The sequence below is a fragment of the Muntiacus reevesi genome, chromosome 6 (genome assembly GCF_963930625.1).
Source record: "Muntiacus reevesi chromosome 6, mMunRee1.1, whole genome shotgun sequence".
Classification (NCBI taxonomy): Eukaryota; Metazoa; Chordata; class Mammalia; order Artiodactyla; family Cervidae; genus Muntiacus; species Muntiacus reevesi.
In genome coordinates, this window is record NC_089254.1 from 82,002,432 (window position 1) to 82,021,375 (window position 18,944).

General features: G+C 41.2%; 1 protein-coding gene across 1 annotated transcript in view; it reads right to left on the reverse strand.

Annotated features, from left to right (window-relative positions):
• Nucleotides 1–16,862, reverse strand: part of AASS (aminoadipate-semialdehyde synthase) — a 76,183-nt gene extending 59,321 nt beyond the window's left edge. Inside the window, exons 1-4 of the mRNA XM_065938704.1 lie at nucleotides 16,770–16,862; nucleotides 9,147–9,371; nucleotides 5,021–5,197; nucleotides 1,581–1,665 (exon numbers count right to left, since the gene is read on the reverse strand). Of these exons, the coding sequence (XP_065794776.1) occupies nucleotides 1,581–1,665; nucleotides 5,021–5,197; nucleotides 9,147–9,356 (472 nt within the window). The 5' untranslated portion in view covers nucleotides 9,357–9,371; nucleotides 16,770–16,862. The remainder of the gene's footprint in view (nucleotides 1–1,580; nucleotides 1,666–5,020; nucleotides 5,198–9,146; nucleotides 9,372–16,769) is intronic.
• Nucleotides 16,863–18,944: the final 2,082 nt, after the last annotated feature.

Consider the following 18,944-nt stretch of genomic DNA (forward strand, 5'->3'; position numbering starts at 1 on the left):
GATGAAAAAGAGATGAAGCTCTACAATCAACTGCTGTTACAAGGACTTGCTGGTATCACCCTGAGACTAACCATAGTTTCAATACAAAGAGGGACCTGTGCTATGATTAAAGTTGAAAGTTGAATGTTGTGTATATATTCCTGATTTATCTGGCTATATGTCAGCCACCCTAGATGACATGAAAGGTCAGGTAAAAGTTACATCTGATGATAATCTTCCTTTTTGGACTTCAGTCCTATCTTGGGTGAAGGGTGATTGGTGGAAAACTATATTTACCATTGTTATAGTTGCCTTGATAGGTCTGCTTTGTGGATCCTTTATTTTACAATGTATTATGACCCAAAGGTTGATGCTGTTCTCCCAAATTGGAGGTCGGAGAGTCAGGGTGCAATATATCCCTATGAACGATGCTCATACTATGAGTTAAGAGCATCAAGAAGGGGGGAATGAAGGATGAAACAGACAGAACAGGCTCCATCTTGAAAGCAGGACTCCATCTTGGGCCAGACTGTGGGCTTGGAGCTAGATGCCCAGTATCTATGGAAACGACATACCAACTGGAAAGCCAGTCCCCCCAGAAGGAAGAGCCCCAGGGCTCATACCTAGACTCTCTGTTGCCTAAAAGAATACCCTAATTATCTGTGTAACCGAATAGAATCATACATTCTATTATGCTTATTGGGTTATGACCACAGGCCTATTGATAATTGTCCACTGTTAACTTCCTAGGCTTAAGGCATATGAATCACGGGTTAACTTTGACTGTATCTTTCTTTTCCTTTGTTCAGACTAGTTTCAGGGAATTTGGGGAGGTGGGTTTGGGCATGTACACTTAAGGTATATAAGATTTTCAGAAAACTTGGTCAGGGTCCTTGGCTAAGAGGAGACTCTGCCTTGGGCCCACCAGTGTAATAAACTGCACTCCACTATCTGCATTGTCCTTCTGAGTGAGTTTGTTTCCCAGAACGTGTGACTACAACACTGCAAGTTGCTAGGTGGAATGCTGGGTGCTCAAGAACTGTCACTGATGTCATGGTGGTTGATAGTGTTTTGTATTCTGTACCTTACAAATTTTCCACTTATTCTGACAATCACAGACCTTCAAGTAGTCTAATCTGATACAAAGTTATAACATGTAGTGTTTCTCAACTAAAGATGGTTCAAAGTAATAGCAGGGACAAAAATCAAGTGTTAATTTCCCCCAAATTCCACCTCTTATCCTTGCTAAACTGCTCCTCCATTGGTTCCTATCTCCACATCTTACCTCTCTCATTTCACCCTTTCTTCCATTCTTCAAATTTCTCATCACCAAACTGACCTCTCTTTCCAGCTCCCAAACAGAAAAATTCCAAACCTACCCATAGATGTTGTCCTTCTCTCTGTTCCTTTTCTTTATCTTTGTAATAAATGTAGTGTCTCCTTTTATTCCCCTGATATTCATCATCCTTACTCACACCTCCCATGTTTATTTTTATTGGTGGAAATGAACACTCCCATCCCCTTGCCACAGAAAAGAGAAAACACAGTTACTTCCCAGGCAAATTTAGACAGTGAGTGATATAACAGCCCTGGATACCTACCTGCCACACCTGCCCACTGTCCAAATGCCACTACCCGTATTCCTCTATGATCCACCATTTTCTCATAATCAATGAGTCGGATTTCCTGAAGAAATGATAAAAAATTTCTAAATCATCCAGTTTAATTTCAACGGGTAGAACACAATATGAGCAAGTGAATATTTCACATTTTTCCCCTCTTATAAAATATATCTTGACTTGCTAACCGAAGTTACCATGAGATGCACCATGAAATATTTAGAAAATGCTGGGTCACAAACCAAGGATAGGTTTGTGATCAGTAATGAAAGAATGCTGCTAGCAGGATGTTAATGCCCCTTGATGGCAGACAATAAAATAACAAAGGCGTGATACCTTTCAACTTTTAGCCCAGCACCATCAACCAATATTTCCACATAATGCCCCACTCATCCTCACATCCTTCCCTCTAGTGTCAAAAACAAGTCCTTCCTGATACTAATCCCTGTGAGCTACATCCCAACTTTTTCTGTATCTTCCAAGACCACTCTTGAACTTATTCTCATTCTTGCATTGTCTGTCTGTACTGTGTTCCTTCCCCTCAGCCATTCTAAATATGCCCAAGTCTCCCTTCTACCTTAAAAATGACAACAAAACCCCCTCTCAAGTCCATACACACAAATCTCATTCTCTCTCTTCCTCTTCTTCTCTTTCTGACTCTCTTGGTATCTCTTTCTCTTTCTCTCTGTTTTCTCTCTCCAGGCTTTCACAAGTAAACTTTATTTTAAAAATAACACAAGCTGCTTGTCTTTCACGTCCTCATTTTCATTAAAATCATATCCTTCCCCTTTCCTTGAGAATCTTCCCTTTCTCTTGGAAATCTCCTATTAATTAATGCTTAAAAGCTACTAACACATTGTAATTATAGAATGTCTTAAACAATCTATTTATTTCTCAAAGATAATATAATTTTTACCATGTCCATGTATTCAAGAATATTTAATATTCATCCAAGTAATTTGTTACAAAAATGTTGCCCCAAAGCAGCCCTGCTGGGTCTGTTTTTATTAATTTTCTGGAAATGAACAAAAGTTCATACAACAACAAAAAGTTTCTGAAATACTTTTTGAGGAGTTTATCTGCTTAAGGTGAAACATTCTTCTTATTATTTTCATTAATTAGTTTTTAATTTGTTCTTTTGAAACACTTCAAATTAACTGTAGTCTCTGTTTAGTGAATTTGAAAATAGTTAAGAACGTATTCTGGATGCCTATATAAAATACATTTTTCTCTACTGCTTTTACTGTTCATGAAATTCTCCTGTCCTCTGCCTACTATCAAATGCTAGTCTAGTTTCTAACAGTCTAATATCTTTACTCCAGGGCTTAGACCTTGGACTTCTCCATCCACACTTACTCCTTACCCTCTTCTAATCTCACGGCTTTCAGCTCAGTCAGTTCAGTCGCTTAGTCGTGTCCGACTCTTTGCGACCCCATGAATCGCAGCACGCCAGGCCTCCCTGTCCATCACAAACTCCCGGAGTTTACTCAAACTCATGCCCATCGAGTCAGTGATGCCATCCAGCCATCTCATCCTCTGTCGTCCCCTTCTCCTCCTGCCCCCAATCCCTCCCAACATCAGGGTCTTTTCCAATGAGTCAACTCTTCGCATGAGGTGGCTAAAGTATTGGAGTTTCAGCTTCAGCATCAGTCCGTCCAGGACTGATCTCCTTTAGGATGGACTGGTTGGATCTCCTTGCTGTCCAAGGGACTCTTAAGAGTCTTCTCCAACACCAGAGTTCAAAAGCATCAATTCTTCAGCACTCAGCTTTCTTCACAGTCCAACTCTCACATCCTTACATGACCACTGGAAAAACCATAGCCTTGACCAGACGGACCTTTGTTGGCAAAGTAATGTCTCTGCTTTTCAATATGCTGTCTAAGTTGGTCATAACTTTCCTTCCACGAAGTAAGCGTCTTTTAAATTCATGGCTGCAGTCACCATCCGTAGTGATTTTGGAACCCAATAAAATAAAGCCTGACACTGTTTCCCCCTCTATTTCCCATTAGGTGATGGGACCAGATGCCTTTATGTAACTTCTAGTCTCTAACAACTGTGTATCAGGAGGAGATGGCTTCCTGAACTACAGATTCACATTCAGTGGCCCACTCAGCTTCTCCCCTTCAATGTCTAATGGACAAATTCAACTCAACAGGTCCTAAACCCAACTCTCGATCCTTCCATACAAGCCCATTCCTCTGGCAGTGGCATCATCTCAATCTAAGGCAACTCCTTTAAGTTACTGAAACCAAAATCTTAGAGTTAGCTCTGACTCCTCTCTTTCTCTCATAGTCCACACTCACTTCATCAGTGACTCCTGTGGGCTCAGACCTCTAAAATATACGCAGGACTGGTCCATGTGTCACATCCTCTACTCTGCCAGCTTCATGCAACCACCATCATTGGCAGCCTAGCATCTGGACTAGTCCAGACTAACAGTCTTATTAATTTTGTTCTCCTCCTCTCACTTCCAACTATTATTCACACAGTAGGCAGAAAAAGCATCTTAGAATATGATTTTCTCTAATCCTCCACTCAAAAAGACTGTCAGGGCTTTGTATTACTATTCTCTTAGCTTAGCAAACTGCCCAGATGGATATGGCTTGATCCTTCATCTCCAAAGGTTTGCTCAGTTCCAACTTAGCGATGAGGCTCTCTCCAGCCATCCTATTTAAACTAGCATTGTCAACTCCCCCAGTGCCCAGCACTCCTTTTTTCCTACTGTATCATATTTACCTCCATTACATATATCACCAAGCAATGTATGAGGTATCATTTATTTATCATCTGTCTCCTTCCACTCAAATATAAGCTCTGGTCATTGCAGTAATCAGTGTCAGACACGGTGTAGGCAATTGGTAAATACTTGCTGAGTGAATACTCTGTAATTTAAATAGATGCTAGTTTTTTCACAGTATTAATAATCTCAAAAAAAGTTTTTTCCCTTATGAATATGTAAAAATAAATGTAAAAATAGTCTCCAGTCCAGTTCTGGTACTACAGAGCAACCTCAGTCAATTTGCTTCACCTCTCTGGGCTCCATCTGAAAAATTAGGGTGGTGGGTTGTATGATCCCTAAGGTTCTTTTCAGCTCTAAAATTCTACTCGCTAATATTTGACCAACTAACCTTATAAATTAATCATCATTTGGGACAAATGTTTCTATCATTCTTTCCATTTTAGAATACAAAAGGAATGAAATATGTTTGATTCTTCTTGTTATGAACCTGCCCCGCAGAGGAGCCCTAACGGCAGCTGAACTATACAAGCAATATCTTACAGATCATCTTTCCTGTTAAGGTGAATAACATGATGCATTTCCTAGATGCTAAAAGAAAACTAAAACTCTGCTTGACAGTTAAAAGCAAAAAAAAAAAATAAAGTTTCGGGGTTAACATTTATGAATATTGGCCATTAAATACCTGTTTTAGGATCTCATCCAGCAAACCCATATTGGCCTCCTGAGCCTTTATTGTGTGGGAGAAGAATGCATAAGTCTTCTTGGGCATTAATTTTTCCTCTGGTGGTCTTTTAACTCCCAAAATTAGACAAGCTTCAGAAATATCCTCCTGGAGAATGCCACCAGCTTTGACATATTCCTAGGAATGCGATTTTGATTGAAAGTTAGTCCCCTGATTTATTGTATTCATATTTTCTTTATAAATAAATTTAGCAGTTAAAGACACAAACTTTTGCAAGAATAAAACATAAGGAACAAATAATGGAAAAACTACTTCTAAAATTCTTACTTGCTGACTAAAGATGAATTTAACATGTTTGACTTTTGCAGCAAAAACAAAATTCAGGAAATTCAGCACATAATTTTACTTGAGAACAGTTAATAGCCACGAGCACACTAGAACACGTGATTTAAATATACTTGTAAAATATAGTTTTTTCAACAATGCTGTGAAACATGAAATGCTAAATAGTAATTTATTGTTGTTATTGTTTAGTTGCTAAGTTCTGTCTGACTCTTTGCAATCCCACAGACAGGAGTCTGGCAGGCTCTTCTGTCTGCGGAATTTCCTAGGCAAGCATACTGGAGTGGGTTGCCATTTTCTTCTCCAGGGGATCCTCTTGATCCAGGGATTAAACCCATGTCTCCTGCATTGGCAGGTGGATTCTTTATCACTGAGCCACCAGGGAAGCCTGGTAATTTATTACTTGAGTATATTTTTAAAAGAAAGACATAAATCTGCAACATTTTCTTCTCTTTCTTTTTTTGGGAAGTGGGGTTCAATTCGTATTTACTATTGTCCTACTCTGTACAGTCGATTGTAATAGAGATGAGACAAAACCCAAAGAAAGACAGACAAGGTTCCTCCTGTAAAGGGGCTCACAAAATATTGTAGAAAGAATCAGAGGCACAATGTATTAGGTTGAATTCAAAAGAATAGTATGATTATTCTTACTTAATATGAATAATCATTATTTAATGATAATTAGTAAGGTTGTTAATAATCTAAATGATACATTAATTTAACAGATATTGAGATAACTCCCAGGAGAGATGATCATGGAAATATAGAAATTTAAATTAATCTAAAAGGCTGAGTAGGATTTGGAGGAACAGAGAGAGGAAATACAAGGTGGTAAAACCAGTAAGAGGCATTGAAGAAACACATACAAATATGGAGATGGGAAAGTAAGGAGATGTTTAGGGCATAATAAGTGAATCAGTTTAAAAAAGTAGAGTGAATATTATCATGGTGAATATGAGTTTTATTGAATAAAAATTATAATCATTGATATTTATTAATAAATTACTATATGCTTTGCTAAGCTCTTTGGGTGAGTTATTTAATTCCTAAAACTCCCATGAGGTAGATGCTATTATTATCCCCATTTTATCAATGGGAAACCCGAGTCTTACACATTAAACTGAGATTTCATAACTAGTACATAGAGGCAACAAAGAATTATTTCAGATTTTTAAGTAAAAGGGTAGCGTGATCCAGGCAGAATTTTTAAAGCATCAGAGGTGGTAGTTAAATAAAATGAAGATAAATCTAGTTAGGAATCTACTTGAAAGGAAAGTATAAATCTAGAGGAGAGACAGTAAAAGTAATAAACATGTTCATGTCTGGTTTCTCTGAAAACAATCTGCCCATTTATAGTAGACTGGTTAAATATATCATGATAAATCAGAGAGCAATAATAACAGAGTAGTTACTACTTAGACATTAAACAGAATGAAGCTGATTTCTATGAACTGAGATGGACATATTTACAGGATATGCCTTCAGTTCAGTTCAGTTCAGTCACTCAGTCATGTCTAATTCTTTGTGAGCCCATGGACTGCAGCACACCAGGTTTCGCTGTCCATCACCATCTCCCAGAGTTTGCTCAAACTCCATCCATTGAGTCAGTGATGCCATCAAACCACCTCATCCTCTGTTGTTCCCTTCTCCTTCTGCCTTCAATCTTTCCCAGCATCAGGGGATATGCCAAAGAACAAAGCAAGGTGTGAAAGAGTATATACAGTATGCGAGGTTCTGTATAAGACTGAAAGGAAAGTAAGAAAACACATACACACATTTTTGTAAGAAGAAACAGGAATGATAGATCAGAAACTAATGAAAACAGTAATCTACAAGGTAGATAGGAATGGGATGTAGGGGATTAAGATAAGAGCAAGACTTCTCTGTGTTGGATCTTTTTATAAGGTTTTAATCTTCAAAGGGGCTTCCCTTGTGGCTCAGCTGGTAAAGAACCCCCCTGCAATGTGGAAGACCTAGATTCGATACCTGGGTTGGGAAGATCCCCTGGAGAAGGGAAAGGCTACCCACTCCAGTACTCTGGCCTAGAGGATTCCATGGACTGTATAGCCCATGGGGTCGCAAAGAGTCGGACACAACTGAGCGACTTTCATTTTCACTAGGTGACTCAGCACTAAAGAATTCACCTGCAATGCAGGAGATGTGAGTTCAGTCCCTGGGTGGGGAAGATCCCCTGGAGGAGGAAATGGCAACCCAATCTAGTATTCTTGCCTGGGAAATCCCATAGACAGAGGAGCTAGAGGGCTACAGTCCATGGGCTCACAAAGAGTCAGACACAATTTAAGGACTGAAAAACAGCAAACAAAATCTTTAAAGCTTATAAATATTTAACTTATTTAAAAAATAAAACTAAATCAAAAAGAATTTAAAAGCAAATGTTAAAATTTAATAGAAACAAAAACAAATAAATCCAACTGGATAACACATTGACACGTAATCACATAGAAAAACTAGTTCAGATATGTTTTGAACACAGCACTCTGAATATTCTTTATGAGATGCATTCTAAAGGCAAAAAAAAAAAAAAATTCCTCTAAGAAATATAAAACTCCATTCAGTATCCTCTTACTGAGGACAGAGGATGAGATGGTTGGATGGCATCACTGACTCAATGGACATGAATGTGAGTTGGTGATGGACAGGGAAGCCTTGCGTGCTGCAGTCCATGGGGTCACAAAGAGTCGGATATGACTGAACTGAACTGAACTGAACTGAATATTATATTTGTTTCGGGTATATACCAAAATTAGTTTCAGGTGTAAACATTATATTAGTTTCAGGTGTATACCAAGATTAGTTTCAGGTGTATACACTGCAAAAGGATCACCACAATAAACCGAGTTAATAATAAACCTAGTACTATTCTAGATTTAAAAAACTAAAGATACATAATAATAAATTCAATGAACATTATTTAAATCTTGCTTAAAATAAAAATCATAAAAAACATTTGGGACAATGGGGAATTTGAAACAGGTATGTGTGATGATCTTGTGGAATTATTAATTTCTTAGGTGTGAAAATGAAACAACAGTTATGGCTATGTAGGAAGACAGTTTATTCCTATAGAGATAAAGTGTCTTTGTCTGCAGCGTATTTTCAAATGGCTCACAGAAGAAAAACCATGTGCATGTCTCTAAAATCAAAATAAAAGTTAAATCTGTGTCATAAGATTATGGTGAAGAATGAAGAGAATGATGAATGTGAGGTGACTGGCAAGGTTAGGACTCATGAACAAACTCTACATAGTGAAGCATTTCCTGGAGACATCCTAGAACCAGGGTCGCACATGAAAGAATGATGGGAAGGATGTCATCCCTAAACTGGAGAAAGCATGGAATGAGGTGAAAACAATACTTATTGGCTAAATTCTGGGCTCAAGAAAGTAGGAGACTAGAAGTCTCCTAACTATATAATCTCACTACAACCGAAGTAAAGAAATACTGTTGTGCGGTCCTTAAGTGACACTAGCAATCGTTTTGAGCTTCCCTAGTGGCTCAGAGGATAAAGACTCCGCCTGCAATATGGGAGACCTGGGTTTGACCCCTGCGTTGGGAAGATCCCCTGGAGGAGGGCACGGCAACCCACTCCAGTATTCTTGCCTGGAGAACGGGCAGAGGAGCCTGATGGGTCGCAGAGGTGGACACAACTGAGCGAATAAGCACAGCACAGCCCAGCTAACATGCTATGTTCTCTCGGATGCTCTGTAATTTTCATACATAGAGTCACTTCACTTTCACGTATCTTTACAAATTGGAAACATTACCTTATCGTGAATGGCTCGCCGATTGGAAGGCTGTATTAAGACCTTGTATCCCAGGTTGGTGATCCCTTTGACGTGCCGGGGAGCCAGAGGAGCCCGCCTTTCCCAGGCATTCACATCCTCCCGCCTCAAGGCCATCACCGCCTTGTGGTGAAGCCCCCTGGAGAGGCCGGGGCTCAGCCTGCCCAGTTTGGTTCTGGACACCCGCAGCATCTTGAAACCTGGTGACTGTAAAGACACTGTGAGAGCAGGACGATGAAAGGCAGGGGGGCTCACAGGTCAGCTCTGGTCTCCTGAGAAATCTGCTGTAAAATCCAACCAACCCGGGTGGTGACAGATTCAAGGTGCAGAAGGGAGAGGGGAAACCTGGATGAATTACAGTGTTCCTTTACCCAACCAAAACTGAACTTTCACAAACAAAGGTAAATCCAAAATTCAAAAACAAAAAATTCCAAGCGCTGACAGGACGCTAATCAATATTCGCTATGTCAAAATCATCTTTTTAAAATATATGTTTTATCAAACCATACATTCAGCACAAAGGTTTTAAGCAAGTAAATCTATAATAAAATACATTTATACCAACTTTAATGATGAAAATTTTAGAATCCTTTCATAATGTACAAGATCCTTGATAATCTAGCTTCAACCTCTTTCCAGTTTAATCTCTGATCATTTCCTAAACTAGTTCGACTCAGTGTGTTTTACGGCCTGTTGTCGGTCACTGAACTGCTTTTTACTGGTCCAGGATTATATGTGTACAGAAATAGAAAGTAGGCACTTAGAAATCTTTATATGACAGGGTCATTTTTTCTAGTAATTCATTGGTACTGAATTTTATAAAAGCATTGGTTCTGGCAGACTGGAAACTTAAGAAAACAAAACAAACATGTTTTTCACCACAGCTGTTAGAAGCTGGAAAGCATACCCCTAAACCCCTGCCCCACCCGACACCCCTCAGCCTCACTTCGCTGACCCTGTTGTTGCTTTTTGTCTTTCCAACCTGTCCTCTACCCTACCACCCCTCCCTGCTATTACATTAAACCCAGACCTGTCTTAATCAGTTCTCTAACTGCTGTCCCAGATTATATAGCTCTATTCGTTTGTTCAAATAAGAGATATTTACAAGAGGCTTACTGTGTATCAGCACAGAGTAAATTGTACAAAAAATTTTAAAGCATAAATACTAAACAGTTTTCAAATGGGAACAGAAACTTAGTAGTCAGAGGTTATTTCAGACCATTTGGATGCTAAACCTTGCTTTTCTATGTTTAAGGTTGGCATCAAAATATAGATACTAAATGATCTTACATCTTCTAGAAATTCCCTAGCATATAGAAAAATTCTTATGGAACACATTTCTGTTACATCAGACTGCAATCTCTAAATCAGACCCACTTTAGAGAGAGGGAAGCTTTGTTGAAACAATGGAACATACAAGTACATTTCCTAGAGGCGAACTACTTATCACCCTAGATAGAAAATTTGTAGGATAACTCACAACACAGAGTAAAAGAATAAAGCAAACAGCAAGGAGTCCAGCTAAGAAGGCTTTAGAAGAAGGGCAGGGAGAGAAAACACAGCACACAGCAAGTAAACAGTCTGATCATGAGGAGTTCAGGCTAACTTTTACTCAGGCCAAATACATTTCAGTAAGGCTAGTTCTTACAAATACATTTCAGTAAGTACATTTCAGTAAGACTGTTACCTACCCTATCTAAGGCTTTGGTTTATATATATAGTTTTGTTTTTAAACAGATTATGTTAAGTCCAAGCCCATAACATTTATTCTCCCTCCAGCCAAAGGACAATCTGCAACATCTCATAGAACTTGCACCCACATGTTTAGGAATGAAATCAGTTCCAAAGACAAGTGATTCTTCTCAACATACTGACAAGCCCACGAACGGTCCCATCGTCCCAGCAGGGGTTCTATCTCCCATACCATGGGTGAACAAGTGACCCTAATCTTCTATACTTAGTAGCAGTTCTTGGCACAGAGATTCGGAAACCTATCCAAGTAATTCAGTCTCCCTCCTCAGCCCAAGTTTGATTTATAACCACAACTTCCCCTTTCTCAGAAACACTCTTCTGCCTTCTCCTCTTCCCTTTGTTTGGAGTCGGGGGAGTGGTGTGGGAGGAGACACAGACACATACACTCACGTAATACATACACACGTGTTTGCAGAGGCGGACTTTCCTGGGGAAGAGGAAACGAAAGTAGCAGAGGCTGACCTTCTCTGTTTTATTTAAGAAACTACTTTCACTTTCACTTTTTGCAGGGAATTCTTGAATCCCAATTCCCAACACTTTGTTTTTAAAGAAATAGGACAATAGTTATCACGGATTTAACATTATGTGTCAAGCACTATGCTGAGCACTTTATAGACAGTATTTCATTTCCTCCTTGTGGCAATCTAATTAAGCAGGTACTATTATTCTCATCATTTTACAGATGAAGCAACTGAAGTGAAATCCAACTAGCGTGGTTGCTTTTAAGCCAGAGAAGAATCCCTAGGTTAACAGTTAAAGCTAGGGATTCTTCTTCGCCAAAGCCTGCAAATCCATGCCTCTTAAATCCGACACATGTTACTACTGCCAGTTCAACTCAGAAAGAAATCAGATCCATATGGTACCAACTATATGACCAGTTCTCCCACAGCATGGGGTGCCTCCATCAACCCCTTTCCTACATGCCACCAAAATTCCATCCTGAGTCCCAGTCAAGGTAAATTTTAAGTTTCTGGATGCTTAGTAAGGAGATGATTATAGAGAATCTGATTATATCAGTATCTGCTTGAGCCTTGAATCTTGGTCTCAAGTATAGAACTTTCTGGGACCACCATTCATTTCATTCTCAGGTCATCAAGAAATATGTAACAGTGAGAATTTCTGAATTGCTCCAAGATAGAGTATGTACAGAGTTGGACATAACTGAGCAACTGAACTGAACTGAGGTTATTATGACTCTTTAGAAAAGACCCTGATGCTGGGAAAGATTGAAGGCAGGAGGAGAAGGGGACAATAGGGGATGAGATGGTTGGATGGCATCACTGACTCTATGGACATGAGTTTGAGCAGACTCTGGGAGATAGTGAAGGACAGGGAAGCTGGGTATGCTGCAGTCCATGGGGTTGCAAAGAGTCGGACAAGACTGAGCAACTCAACAATAAAATACAAAACAGAGTTAGGCTTGGCCCCTTCTAATTTCTGTTGCTTTCACTGGGACATGTAAAAAGGATTACACATTCTTCATTAAAGAAAATTTAAGGCCATATCATCTATCTCTAGCCCCCAAATCAGAAATGTGCTCTTTGTCCATATATTTTAGATCTTTGAAATAATTCCACTAGAATACAATCCAGTAACTCACATTAAAACCACCAAATCACAGGGGGAGATTTCTCAATGTCAAGCTGTTTGCATACAATCAGGCATACATTTTGGTTAAATTTAGAGTGACTAAGGATGGAGTAGCCTTCAATTGACTAAAATAAATAAAGGATGAGAAATGCAAATGATTTATACCCTCACTTCCAGTTTATTCAAAATATTCAAGTGTATTTAAAAAGCCACAATGGGACTTCCCTTGTGGTTCATTGGCTAACACTCCAAGCTCCCAAGGCAGGGGGCCCAGGTCTAATCCCTGGTCAGGGAACTAGACCCCACATGCCACAACTAAAGATCCCACATACTGCAAAGAAGATGGAAGATCCTGTGTGCTGCAACTAAGACCTGGCACAGCCAAATATATAAATATGTTTTTAAAACTAAAAATAAATAAATAAAAGCCATAGTTACCCAGGAAGCCCTGATACAATAAAGGCAAGCAACTGCATGACCATGGATCTTCGCCCACACTACATATTTGGCATCCAGACCATAATGACCCTGAAGAGGTTCATAAGAGTTCCAAATGAACAGAACACCTACTGATAGCCTAGAACTCCTCCAAGTACCTCCCAACCCCAAGGCTTGCTAGAATGAGGCATGAACATGAGGCTTGAACAACACTGTCCTCCATACTTCTATTTCCTGTTGCATAGCTATATTCTTTTAATGTTAAACTGGTTACAAAATGAAAGTGAAAGTGAAGTCTCTCAGTTGTGTCCAACTCTTTGGGACCCCATGGACTATAGCCTACCAGGCTCTTCCATCCATCCATGGGATTTTCCAGGCAAGAGTACTGGAGTAGGTTGCCATTTCCTTCTCCAGGGGGATCTTCCCAACCCAGGGATTGAACCCGGGTCTCCCACGTTGTAGGCAGATGCTCTTACCATCTCAGCCACCAGGGAAGTCAGGTTACAAAATAGTTAACTAGAAGTAAAAACAAGTAGACTTGGAGGGGGAGGCGTATCTGTTAGTGTTAATTAACTGATCTGAAATTATCATGTGTTCTCAAGTCCATCAACTACTCAAAGTCATCCAAAGATAATACGACCTACCAGTCTCCTGGTCTCTAGCCCACAAATGTAGCTTCACTGAGATGGAATGCAAAGTTAGTTCTGAATTGGATTCACAATGTTTATTTGTTTAATTTGTGTCTTTGTTAAACTCTATAAATTCTTTGAAGAAATGACTTGTTTTCCTTATCTTTATATTTCCAGTGACTTCCCCACAGGAGAACTTAAATGTTTGGTGACAGAATGAATAAATAAATAAGCAGATTTAAATGAATGTCATAAAGACCAGTGAAGCAAACAAAATAGACTCATGAATAAGAACAAGGATTCATATTTGCCACTGGCCCAACAAGGCTCACAAAAGAGCTAATCTCTTGCCAAGATCTCATAGACCAATGAATATTATGAAATACAAATAAAAATGGTATTAAAATCCAGATCTGGTTGCTGAGACATGTAACTAGATATGGGACTCCTTCCTTGACTTCAATTTCATAATTCAGGCTGGAATATAAAGATAACATCCTTTTCAGCTTTAATATTCTGATTCTATTAAGTATAGTATATAGAGGATGAGATGGTTAGATGGCATCACTGATTCAGTGGACATGAATTTGAGCAAACTCCCAGAGACAGTGAAAGACAGTCCATGGGGTCGCAAAGAGTCGGACACGACTTAGCAGCTGAACAACAGCAACATTAAGCATAGTAGTGACTGGACACTGTGGATTACAAAGGCATTCAAATTTTAGAACATAAATAGGCACTCCGACTCATGAAGATCCAGCCAAAGTACACAAACAGGGAAACAAAATACCCAAAGCACTATAGAGAAAGACAGGATATTCACCTAAGTTACCTGCATTAACTGCAGTGACCACGAGCCAAAAATAGGAGGGGGATACCTCACAAAAAATTCTGACTACTCTCCATAAATGGCCTGGGTTCCTCTGCTTCCCACTTACTCAAAGACCTTGGTGAGTAACTTAATCTGTCTGTACTTCACCTGCAAAATGGGATTTATACCTACCTCATAGGGTTATTGAGAAGTTTATTTGCACTAAGAGGCATAAAGTGCTGAGCACTGCCTACATGTCATTAAACACTCAGTAAATATTAAGCAAAAGGCTGCAAGGCTGCCCTCTCCTCAAAGGTAAACACAGCCATTCATCACCCCTGACAGTAGAACATCACTTTCCCTTCCTCTGGGTCACACTGCCGGGAGGCCTTCACAATGACTCCATGTTCATCCCTCCCTCTTCTTACTTTTTTAGAAAAAAAAAAAAAAAAAAGCCCAGTAAGCCTTCTCGTTACCTTTACCCTTCAGGCATGAGGGTTCAAGATAATAAGTTATCATTTTAACACTATATTTTATCAAATTTAAATTACTTTTTTTTCTTCACATTTTAGCATCCTTGAAAGGAGGATGCATCTTATAATCGACTGTATCTTAATTCTATGAATACGGTAATAACATTGTTGGTTACTTTCCATTCCAGATATACAGCATTTCTGTGATTCCATGAATTCCACAGAAATTTTTGTGGCCTCACCACAGAAACTTGTCACTGTTTGTAGTGTTATCTCTATGAGAAAATTAATAAAAGAATATTTGGAAAAAATGAAAAGCTGTGTCAAATGGGATTGGTTACCCACCAAAGATCATTTCCAAAATCCTGCTAATGCTTAGAGGACTGGTTAGTTATGGGATAAATTTTCAACGACAAATAAATCAGAGTTCTGATGATGCTGTCACCAATAACAAGCGAGGCTGATAACAAATAGGATTTTCTGGAGAGTGGGAAAGTCATTTGGGGACAGTGACTTAAACCTTTGTCCTCCTAGCTCATTTTGCAGAAAAGCCACCAGGTTACACAGCCAGAATGTCCTGTGGCCCATGGGTTCACTCCTCTTTATAGCAAAAAAGGGGGAGCGGGAGAGGGAGCAGTTGACAACACACATACACATATAGAAGCCGTCCACACCAAGTGTCATGGCTGGTTTTTGTTTGTTTGTTTGTTTGTTTGTTTGTTTGTTTAATATAGAGTTATGCTACTGCTGTTCAGTCGTGTCCGATTCTGTGCGACCCCACAGAGGGCAGCCCACCAGGACCCTCTGTCCCTGGGATTTCCCTGGCAAGAACACTGGAGTGGGTTGCCATTTCCTTCTCCGAATATAGAGTATATGAAAGCCATAAGTCAAAGTGGATGACAGTTTACTCCTGTGCACAACTAGGTCGCCCTAATCAGTTACATTTTCACAGCCTAATAGCAACATCAAAAAATGCTCGTCTTCGTTCCAGTTACTAAACACATTGTTTCCCTCTCTCCACGCCACAACCCACTTCCTCTCTCCTAAAATCAATACCTGGAAAGCATATTTCTTCCAGAAGTAGCCAGGGCATTTAGCCCCATTGAGTTAAACAGAGTATTTAACTGCTTCTAACCGCGCCCCTCCGCGGGTGAACTCTCCCCCTGGCCCGCACAGCGCCTGCGGGGTCTCAGAAATTCAGGGGACGCTGAGATCCAAACATTCAACTTCCGCACTTTTCCTGTCAGAGGATGGAGGGGGACGGCCTCCATCTCAGAGAAAGGTCAGGTCCACACGGGCAGTGTGAATAAGTCTGTGATCCGAATTTGTTTAAGCAGGCCAGGGGCTTAAAAGGTCAACCAGTAACTGCGCCGAAAGCAAGCTTGGGGGTGCGAGCGTGCTGGGCCGGAGGGGCGGTGCCCGCCGCCATCTGTCAGCCACCCTCCCGCAGCCGCCTGTCTAAATAAGCACACAGTCCAAGAATTAACAGAGGCTTTGTTCTACAACTTCAATACCAATTCTTTACTCCCCAGCAACCGCCCCCCACCTCAGCCCTGGCCAAAAAAGAAATCCATATTGCCATCCCTTCTCCTGCCTATACAGAAATTCCGGGGCTGCGCTCACTGCCCCCGACTTTTCACCCCTCGTCCGCAAGGAAATGCTTGGAGGGAGGCCTGGAGAAGAGGCCCGAACGCTCTTCACGCCCTTCCCCATTCTTGTCCCGGCAACGGCCGGCTTCCGCGGAGCTCCCGGGTCCCCAGCGCCGCAGGGAGGAGTAGGCAGGACACTCGCCCGCACCTCCGGGCGGATAGGCAGAGCCCCGCCAGCGGTCTCTGGCTCGTCTCACAGGTTGAGCCCACTGCCCATCAGCTCAGCTCCTCCTGGCACCCACCCCACCCCACCACCCGCTCACCTCGTCCGGTCCCCGCCGCCTTTGAGCTCCGGAACCCGGAGGGGAGGCTCCAAATTCCCAGCCGAAATTGGGATGCAGGCGATGAGGAGGAGGTGTTTGCTCAACTTAGGACGTCATGACTCCTCCTCCGCAGCCAATCAGCGCCCGCCCTGAGGGAACAACCTTCTTCTCCGCCAATCGGCGGCGCTGCCAGGTACTAGGTCATGCCATGCCCCGGCTCCACCCCGAAGATCTTTCTGCCTTTTTAGATCTCTGACCTACGTCCGTAGCCGGGGACCTCACGTCCTTCCAGGACGGTTATTGACCAAGTTTGTAACTGTCCGCAGCAGGAGACGGGCGGAGACGGTGAAGGAAATAGTCCGAACGTTACACGTTCAACAGATGGGTGTATCTCCTGGAAAACAAAAAATAAAGTTTCAAACTCGTTTAGCAGTATGCACTTCTGAAAACATTTTCACAGCCTCACAACAAAACTGTGAAGCCTGATGACCGTTCTTAGAGCAGTTTTAGAGTCCAGCAAACGGAGAGTGAGAAATTAAGTGTTGTGTGTCCACATCCAGTGAATATTAATTTTCATCAATGACTTTAATAATTTCACTATTGAACTTTATTCTTATAAATAGTGTGTAGGCCCAGAGGTTTTTTGCTCAAATCAGTGAGATGATCAGAGTTGCATGCTTAAGGGAATATGGTCTAGGTAGTGTATAGAAGGGATTTGAGTAAAGGTGATAGTAAAAACTTTAAAAGGACAGAGTCAACACCATGGGTAAGGATGACAGGTTAGAGGAAGAACTGAAGCAAATTTGGTGTTTCAAGCTTGGCTAAGTGGTGATTAGGAACCCGGTGATACTGAGAACAGTGCAGAGAAACATAGCAAGAAGGAAAAGCTTTAGAGGAATGATTAGGAATATGATCTTGGCTATGTAAAGCTAAAGATACAGAGGGAAAACTCAACTTCTAGAGAGGGCTCTAATTTTCTTTGTAATTGGAGATGTGAGTGAAGTTTATAAAAATGTTCTAGGTTCAATATTGTTGACATGAGAGTTTAAACCCAGCTGTGGCAGGTAAGAGAAAAGTACGTGTTGGAGAAAAATTTCAAAACAGAAGGAAATATTACACTCTGGCCACTGACACCCTAGGAAGACCACAGATGGACTTTGTTTTTCAGCTTCTAGAGCTGCGGCTAGTCTTCACAAAACGCATATTGTCCTGTCTTCCAGGGCCAATTATCCATGACTTTCTCTTCTTTTCTTTTTTTGTCTGTGCTGGGTCTTTGATGCTGCACAGGCTTTTCTCTAGTTAAGGAGAGTGAGGCCTACTCTGTCACTGAGGTACATGGGCTTCTCACTGCAGTAGTTTCTCTTGTTGCAAGCATGGGCCCTAGGGCTCTCAGACTTCAGTAAAGGCACAAGGGCTCAGTAGTTGTGGCTCCCAGACTCTGGAGCACAGGCTCAATAGCTGTAGTACACAGCTTAATTGCTCTGCGGCATGTGGTTAGTTAGGTACTTAGAATAGGGAAAAGGAGTCCAGAATGGCGGTGGCTGAAAGGCAAGGAACTGAAAAGCCAGCGAAATTAGAACAAAGGAAGGTCCGAGGACCGGAGTGAGGACCTCAGGTAGAATAAACAGCACTCCTGGCTGGCCCAATATACATGGGGCAGGCCCGGGGGGGGGGGGGGGGGGGGCGGGGAATGTATAAAAAGAGTAGCCAAAGCGTTCTCCCTCTCTCTTTCCCCCCCACCGCGCACTGGGGCGCTCTTCTCTTTGCGTCTTTGGGTCGGTGTGCCCTCACGCATCGAGGATGAATTTACCTGTTATTATCTAAATAAAATAGAGCTGTAACATGGAGCTGCAACACTGATTTTTCTAAGAGGTATAACACGGTCCATTTGAGACCTGAGATCTATAACACGGCCAGTCCAAGACCCAATAGCTGTGACACGCAGAGCCGAATTTAATGTCCGTCACGCCAAATCTTTGTTGTGATGAGACAAAACCGAGGAATATACACTCGCCTGACATTCCCAGACTAGGGATCAAACCCATGTCTCCTACGTTGGCAGGCAGATTCTTTACCATTGAGCCCCCAGGGAAGCCCTAGTCAGGGCTTCTAAAGAACACTGGACTTTGTCACATATTCGTGGATCCTTAATACTCGTTGGGTGTGGATATGCTA